The sequence below is a fragment of the Papilio machaon genome, chromosome 15 (genome assembly GCF_912999745.1).
Source record: "Papilio machaon chromosome 15, ilPapMach1.1, whole genome shotgun sequence".
Classification (NCBI taxonomy): Eukaryota; Metazoa; Arthropoda; class Insecta; order Lepidoptera; family Papilionidae; genus Papilio; species Papilio machaon.
The window spans coordinates 6,492,493-6,501,636 of NC_060000.1; the positions used below are offsets into that span (position 1 = coordinate 6,492,493).

Below are 9,144 nucleotides of genomic sequence, written 5' to 3' on the forward strand. Positions count from 1 at the left end.
TATAGTAAAAGCGAAGAAGATAGTGGATAGAAAATGCTTAATCGTGAATTAAATGCCATCACCAAAATGAAATGAAACGAAAATAGAATAAAGAAAGTGTATTATAGTATTTAAAAGTGATATTTGGAAAAATACAATCAATTGTAAAGCAAGATGATAAAATTAAGAAGCGGTGAAAAAAATACAGTCAGAAATTGAATAACTAGAACAAAAGAGTGATAGAAAACAGTAAAAAAACAAGAAATGAAAATAAATGCAGTGAAAATGTCGAAAAATAGAAATGAGAAAAAGTTACATATATAAAAATATAAAAATTGAATTAATATAGAATAGAAACTACCATGGTGCATATCACAGTGTACTTTAAAACTTAACAAATATCAAAAAAAGGAACTTTAACAAAGCCGACAGCTCGTAAACCAACAAAAATCTCTGAAAGTCCACACAGGTCTTTATGCCGGCCTTAACTTAAATATAATAATAGTGCAAAAACAGCGCAATTCACCGTCTAAAACAAATGTGCGGAAATTCGCTAACTATATTCTACTAATATCACTGAAACAATACTGTCTTTGGTAACATAATAATTCAACAGTTATTTTATAATCTAGTGGCTAATTAGGCAAGTTTGTGCTTTAATAATGAAAATGAGGGTAGCTAAGAATACAATCGGAATCTCAAACCACGTGGTCGTCTGCCATATTGTTCTTATTATGTTTAGCTACCCTCTTGAATATATAATTTACTTCCCATATCCTGATTCTTCTTGATTATTGACGGGGTAATCAGCATACCAACCGAAAGCCCCGTTATCACCAGTGTGGGCGCCGAAGTCGACATATTCACCGAAATCTGGTGGCCTTTCCGCGTACTGTGACGGTTGGGCGATAGGCGCGGGTGCTGAATCCTTTTCTTGTGGTTGGATTTGGAGTACCCTTGCTGGAGCTTCAGGTTGTGGTGGTACAAGACCATATGCTGTAAATATAGTTTTATTTATTTGTTACATAAAATGTAACAAACTTAACCTAATTATGTGTGTAAGTTATTTATATTGACTAATCATACATAAAATTAAACAACGTTGTAGGCGAATTTGATACATAGCAAATAGTTCAGCTGCACTCCGTACTAGTATAAAAGTTTTATTAGTCTTAGAAAGAAGTCAGTAAAGAAATATTAAGTAGTTTGTTAAATACCAATGAATAATTCTTTCTTCTCTGAAATTGCTGGATATAAACAGCTTTACAGGAATTTGTAAAGAAAAGTAAGAGCACAAGAATGATTTGGAAATGATAGTCGAATAAAGTCTTAGTAAAGTGAAAAAATGTGAACTGGCGCTGGAGTCTCAAATGGTTAAATTTAAAGTAGGTAATACATATTATTACAGTGCATGTTAAATGAAGTGTATCGAATTCAAGAAACGTATGGTGTAACCGATAAGATCTCTTGCCAGACATTATAACTTGCAACACGCCGGATTCTAGGCCAGTCTTATTCAATATTTAATAATAAGGTGAAGCGTGTTTTATATCAAAAAACTACACTTTACTTGAATTTGTACAAGTAAAAATAATTTAAATCAAATACATAATTCTTGCTAGAAAAATAATATCCCTTCAAATAAGGAAATTAACTGTTATTTGGCAAATCTTTGAAACAACTATATACGAGTATGTCGGAAGGCGTCTAAATTTATACAACAATCCAGAAACAATTTACGTAATTGCCCATTTAGATTGTATAGCATGCTTGTGCAAATGTTGGAAGATTGGATCAAACAATGGATGAGAGATGCATAACATTAATCTCACAATGGGTATTGAATATAAAGAGGTTTGTAGAAAGTGTAGCGATCCTTTGTCGCAGTGAAAGTGAGCCGGCTTGATGGACAGCCTGCAGCCGACACCAGCTTTGAATTCATCTCGCTTTCTTAGCTTTGAATGATCACGAACGTGACGAATGTTCTTTTACAATGATTGTAAATTCTTGTAGAGAACTATTTTTAGAATGTCAGAGAAACGGTTTCACTTATGTAAAATTTTGAAAATTATCCCGAAATTATATAAAATTGTGGATAACATTCTAAAAGGTCGATAAACGATAAGTTTATATTGGCCAAGGTGGATTTATACGCTTGAGATCTGTCCTAAAACTAGGGAATACAAAAAAAAATGATAAAATAATAATTAACTCTGCGCAGAGAGAGTCGAAAATGTCAACCTTAATCTTCGAGGGTTAATCTAATGCGATTCAACAGATATAAGATCTATAGACTTACGTTGTTGTTGATATCTCTGAATGGGTATCGGCTGATAGTTCTCCTGGTACAGCGCTTGAGGTAATGGAGGCTCCAGCGTCTGTCGGGGCAGGCGTCGTGACCGCATTGCTGTCAGATCTACGAACGCGATCTGGTCTGCCGGCACTGCTATGTATGACGGCATGGCGCTTACTGCCGCGATCGATAAGAGTATTACGAAAAGCTGTTGGAGAAAGGAAGAAATTGTATTATATAAAGCAGTTAATATGTTGTTTATATAGATGGGATGGGATCTAAATAAGAAATGGGTTTTCTACACAATATAAAATTTTAGATAGTATCCCCGAACTAGTTTAATATATAGTTAAAACAAAGTCGATATGACATAATTGATAATAGCGTGCTAGGCTAGGTGCTAGGTATGGAGGTATCCATGACGTGAAACAGTTTCTTACGATTGCAAGCAACTTAACACCATATCAATTAGAATGCAATCTGCGAAGTGTGTCGTGTGGTAAGTGGTCAGTGGTGCGCGGCCGCCCATGTTACAACACTGCAACTCGCGTCAACGTACTAACGTATTTGAATGTGTCAATCAAATTCTGTGTACCTGTACTTAATTGATCACCGCATGTTATAAAACAAAACATTCACGTGTTTGAAAACGAAAAACTCTAAAATAAAAATCAACAAATTAGACACAGAATAAAATAGTAGCGTCACATCAACATTGCTCCCATTTTAGTAAATGCAAATTGATGAAAGTCGATTTTTAAAAAAAGAGGAAGAAGTTGAATAAAAATACAATATCAGAAAACTATAATACTAATACTATTATGTTCTCGATTTGTTCTTAGGTAGGAATGACGAGTGGGACGTTATACGGAAGCATTGAGAGTTTGCGTGGGAAAATATTGTAATGTCATGCCTCCGTAAGCCCTAACTGTTAATAATCCGAGAGCAGTAGACGTAAAACTTCTTATATTACAAAATAATAAATGTAAATACAGTTAACGATAAATAATGACCCTACTATCTTCAAAGTAATGTACACAAATAGTGTAGATTGAGGTAATGGACATCTGGTAATCTATATCAAATCTTGCAACAGTTTTAGGGAAATAATAAAAAATATTTCATAATATTTTAAATACTAACGATATCAAAATGCAAACGGTAAAATAAAAACTTGCAAAGTCAAACTTTCAAATATGTCACAAGTGAAATTATTGTTACGTAACTTTAGCTATCTCTTGCTCAATTTGACGGTCGAAATGTTGTACAATTGTCGCTACATGAAATCGGATCGGAAGTAACTTACGTATTACTTTTAGAAAGTAAAAGGTAACGACTGCCTTGAGGCAGATTATGGCACTGGACAAATAACGGGGGTCAGACCGAAAAACGTAAATAGAGGCTTATAGCAGTGAATTTGATATTGATTAACAATGGCATAAATAACTCAATCTGTAAATTATTAATTCTAATCTGTCTCTATAAGTTAAATCTACAATACTAATCTGAGCCCAAAGAACTGCCTTACTAATCTGATTACTTATTCTGAAAGATACACTACTTACACTGTAATCACATATTATTTTGTTCCTTGGGAACGTCAAGGCATATCAACCACATAAGAACTTTCCTAAAATCCATAAACATAATTTGATATCAAGTAGTTTTCACAATCTTAAATTATTTAAGGTCGGAACAATATCAGTTGGCCATTTAAGGTAAGGTACATTATAGTTAGGTAGCTGTGGGCATTTCAGTTGAGCCAACGCCTTTGCCCGTTCGCCTTCGGTGGCTGGAGGCGAAAGGTCTCAATGCCATTTACTTCGCCCAACAATATAACAAGCAAAGCTATAATGTAATAAGATATTTCTGTCGAGATCACGGTCACCATATGTCCGGTTTATACACGTACATTGTTGAAAGTTCTTTGACATGAATTAATTAGTAATTGAATAGACATTTATTACCGCATTTCACTAAGGGTCTTCTTTAGTGATCAATTAACGACTATGCGTGCGTGTTAGAGAGCTTAATTAAGGTTACTTGGCATAATGTGATAAACCTTTGTCATTTTTAATCTAAATAATAGGTATCCTGTTTTTATGGAACATGTAGTGGTCGTGTCTTTAAAAAAATCAAGGCCTCGTTACCAAATCACTTTTACTTGTTTACGGTGAAGTCGTGAAATAATTTAAACGTGTTTGTTCACTTCGGTCATTATTTACTTACTATTTACTAATAGGTTTGCTCTATTTTCCTTCCTTTATTTACTTAAAAAAACTGGTTATATTTTTGACCTAGATATAAATAAGCGCGTAACCATACCATACGCCACTCCGTCCGCGCGGAAATAAAAAAAAAATCATAATAAGTAGTCTATGTGTTCTTCCAGACTATGATCTACATCTGTGCCAAATTTCATCGAGATCCGAGGAGCCGTTCTGGAGATACCTTTAAACAAACATCTATCCATCCATCCATCAAAACATTCGCATTTATAATATTAGTAAGATTTATGGAGTATGATGTATAACAACGTTGTGGTTAATTAAAAATAATTAAAATTAATATTCAAATGTTATATTTAGCTTTAAATAAACAAAGAAAAAGTATAACTTTGGACAAAAGTAATGGTCATACAGCCAATTGAAAGTAAAAGTTTTTGATCTCCATGCTCTGTTATTGAAAATACTTTTACTTTAAATTATTATATTTAAAAAATGTAAGTTTTTTATCATTTTTGAGAGACGGACGTTTCTTCAGTTTCGCTCCACAGATTATCTAATAAAGTTACGTTAGTAAGTATTTTTATGAACGACGATTATTTTTCAGTATGTTTGGGAGTGAATTAACTATATAATTAAAATCTATTAAATTAATTAAATATAAATTAAGATGTACATAATAAAGCTGTAAATATATTCTGACTGATCTAAGGAAGGAAGGAAAAATAAGAATAAAATAAGGAAGGAAAAATACATGATAAGAAAACGGAAAGTTGTTAAGATTGAGAAATGTTTGGAATAATAAAACCAAATCTTAGGTAGGTAAATCCAATCTAATTTTTATGATACATTCAGTTTAATTTGGCTCGGTTATGCATTTTTGCAGTATTTTCTATGTCAATTATATAATATGCATTTATATTTAACTAAAAATATATATCCGCTTAGGTATCTACCATATTTCGTACACACAAATATCAAAATTGACCGTTCATTATCTATTAGTAAAACGGTAGACGCAATATTCGAATAGAAAATATTCATAAATCAAAACTAGTTCATTGTCTTATGTAGAAAAGCGTTTAATTACAGCCACGGCCTTGAGTACAAGAAATACCGCATATTTACGTTCTGTTTATTGTCTTGTAATCGCATTAAAATTGTTAATTAACCTTTGCTTGTTAAAAAAAGCTTAGAAAATTCAACTTTGCCTATATCCTTAGATTGTCGTGATTATTATGTTTAAATGCACTGATAAGATTAGTTAAATCTGTTTAATAAATTTAAATGTAACCAAAAGGAGAAACATAAAATTAAAGAGAATATTTGCCATATTTTTATCATGTTTATACTTACATAAAATAAATTACTTATTGCAACACTAAATATTAAAAAAAAAACAACTGACCATAACTTCCAAATAGCGGGAAACTGGTAAAACTGTACAACGGTCGCGCGCGGCACGCTTCGACTGAACTCGCAATAGGCTACACTACAATTTTTATAGCAACCTTTCGGCAAAGCGGTTTCACTTTCTACACGGAGGCCCCTAGTCCGGACTTGGATTACTTTTTTACGCCTGTTCAGCCTTTAATGGTAAACAAAAGGACTAAACCCTCACCTGGGTGGTTCGCTCCGAGGCAAAGGCAACATGCATTCTGCCAGATGGCAACTGTGCTTCTATCAACCATGACATTGGTTTTTTTTTGTACCTTGTCTTACAGGAGGGTAATGTTTTTCTCGGGTAAGTTTGTACTTATGTGTTAAACAGCTTGATTGATTTGAAGTTTCAGATTTAATTCGATTTGAAGGTACTCTTACCCGGAGTGTTATAAAGGTAATGTTGGTTTTTCAATTCATTATACACTAACTGCCCGCGAATCCATCCGCAAGGGTTAAAAAAACTGAATTATTAATTTTTGTTCTTTCCAGACTATGTTTAAATTCATGCCAAATTTCATTGAGATCAGGTTAGCGGTTCTGTTCCTTCTAACAAATATCCATCCATCCATCTACAAATTCCCATTTATAATATTAGTGAGTTAGAAGCTTTTTATTAAAAAAATATTTTATTTTCCCTAAAACTCCTTTACAAACTTTATACCTATATTTAAACAACCAGTTATTTAGTGTGCATACATTTTTAATGAAAGTAGATCAATGTTGCCTTATAAAATTTTACAATCTTATTTTGCATTTCTGGCAAACAGAAAGTGAGATTTAGGGGAGAGGAGGGGTTTATTGGTATCGTAAAATCTGCGCCGAGGATTGCACCGATTCTTCCGACAGCGCAGGTCTAATGAAACGGAAGCGTAATTAACTAACGACCCGACGACAAATAGTTGTTTTTACTTTCCATTCGCCCATATTAATCACTTTTAAATGCAACTGGCAGTATTTATCTTTCTTTTGTCTTAAAATGAAACCAATATTATTAGGATATCTATTTTTACGATCGATTTTATAAAATTCTTAGTAATTGAAAACTCTTATTCTATTTGTGAGTTAACTAGTAATCGTGAAAACTGGATCAATAACTGAAATTCTTTGTATTACAATATTTATCTTTATAAGTATGTAGAGGTTATATTAATTTAAGTCCGGTAATCAGTATTATTCAAATTAAATCCATCGTACAATTTAATACGCTACAAATAATTTCAAGTAAATGTTGGCCGATACGTTTTCTTGTTATAAACAAGAAACCGGACCAGGTAACAAAGTAGTTGACATTATGCCAGTGTTATAACTTCGCTCGCAAAAAGCTGTTTTTACGTTCACAGGCGATATGTCTAATAAATATTGTTGCTTCAAGTTCATAACTTTAAACTTGAATTTATAAAATGTTTCGAAACAAAAAAAACTTGTAATTATATTTTATTGCACAGATCATTGAATTGCTTAAAGCAATCTTTATAGCACCAAATAACTTTTTAAATGATATATTTATTTATTTTTAATGCGACAGGCAATAATCATCAATTTACCAACACTACCCACAACCACAATTAGTAGTATATTTTATTAATATTTTAAATGCAAATGTTTAGATGGATGCATAGTCTAGATTCCCAAAGTGGTTGATATCGAACTTAAAGCATTGCTAATTCTCACTCTGTCTTCTTCTATTGACCTAAGTCAGAATAAAAATAATAATAATAATTGATCTTAAAAGAAGGTAATTTGGCCATGGCCTGTGGTTCATTTTGGAAAAGGGGGTCACTGGTCCAAAATAGTTAGAGGATCCCTGGTCTAGAAGAATACATTGGCTACTCATTAAGTTTTTTTCTAAATCCGCACGAACGGAGTCCCGTACGACAGATAGTATAGTATAATTATTTGAACACAGGTATTATAAGTAACGCGTGGGCCAAACTGTAGACAAAGCTCTTAGCTATCGTATAAAAGGGTAATTACTTCTATTGCTCTGTGATTATTTACAGAACAAACTAGACATTTAAATGTCAAGCCCACGCCTGTTAATGCCCACCCACTGATCAATGCAAGAAAATTTCAAAAGCATTTTATCTTTAGTTTGTACTTAAGTAAAATATAAAATCAATTACAAAGAACAAAAAAAAATAATGGCAGTTTGTTTAACAATACGTATGATTTATCTTTCTTTTCCATTATTGTTTCCAGCACATTCGAACAACAATTGACAACTATAACCTAAGCTTTTAATTTTTTTTCTAGTCTTAAAGATATTTAATGAATCAACAAGCAATTGACCATCAGATGTTGATAGACCAAAGAAAAATAAATTTCAAAAATCATTAATCCGCAACCGCAACGACGCTGGCTACTTATTCCAATCGATGATGGTCATTCAAAAAACATTTCGAAAAGCTCTTCTGTTCTACAAATACCTTATCGAAATTTTATTTTTAATAAATGCTTTAATACACTCTGCTTATAAGTAAATGTGGCGTAGTTACGCGTTGTGTAACTTTTCATTTAATATGCACCGACATGCATTACTTACGACAGACACAAACATTTAGACCACTTGCAACTTACAACCGCATTTCGAATCCTATATCCTTCAATTTAGAGAATAAAATTAAATAATCTGCAGTATTTCTGTTTTAATAATTTATTATTAAAATAATAAGCTTACTTTAATAACTTAATTTGGATTTAAAAAAAAAAAACGAATTAAATAAAGTCGGATTATTTTTAACAGACTTCATATGATGGCAACACTGCACACCGATTGTACTATTTTTTACGAATACAAAAGCGTTTATGTCTTGTTCAATCCATCATTAAAATGATAAACAAAGCTTTCAGTGATTATGTCGGCTGCCTACAAGTTTCTTTTCCAATTCGTTATTTTCTTTCCATCAATTTACGATTGTCCGCGCTCCGCCAAGCGAACAGTTACGTAACGTCCTTTTAAACTCTGTAACAATAGGTTCATTTCTATATCGACGGCAAACATTAAAATTATTTTTCTTTTGTAAAATTAAAAACTAGGATTAATATTTATTACAGAAAAACCTACACTATCCCCGGGCTATGTTTATTACTAGATGTTTTTAATTCCGCGCGAACGAAGTCACGAGCAACTGCTAGTTAAATAACTGACATTTGATATTTATTTGATTAATCTTAAAAGTCAAGCTAAATCATAACAAAATAGCT

At 32.3% G+C, this 9,144-nt stretch overlaps 1 protein-coding gene across 1 annotated transcript; it reads right to left on the reverse strand.

The window, feature by feature from the left end:
- Positions 1-321: 321 nt before the first annotated feature.
- Positions 322-5,968, reverse strand: LOC106711305. Its single transcript, XM_014503604.2, has 3 exons — positions 5,906-5,968; positions 2,279-2,480; positions 322-975 (listed from the first exon to the last, which is right to left on the reverse strand). The coding sequence occupies exons 1-3, from the start codon at positions 5,906-5,908 to the stop codon at positions 743-745; spliced, it is 438 nt and encodes a 145-aa protein (XP_014359090.2). The 5' UTR covers positions 5,909-5,968; the 3' UTR covers positions 322-742.
- Positions 5,969-9,144: the final 3,176 nt, after the last annotated feature.

Coding starts and splice junctions, on each gene's coding strand:
- LOC106711305 (XM_014503604.2), bottom strand. Junction 976..2,278: donor TCAGAGATATCAACAACAAC/GTAAGTCTATAG, acceptor CTATATTTACAG/CATATGGTCTTGTACCACCA.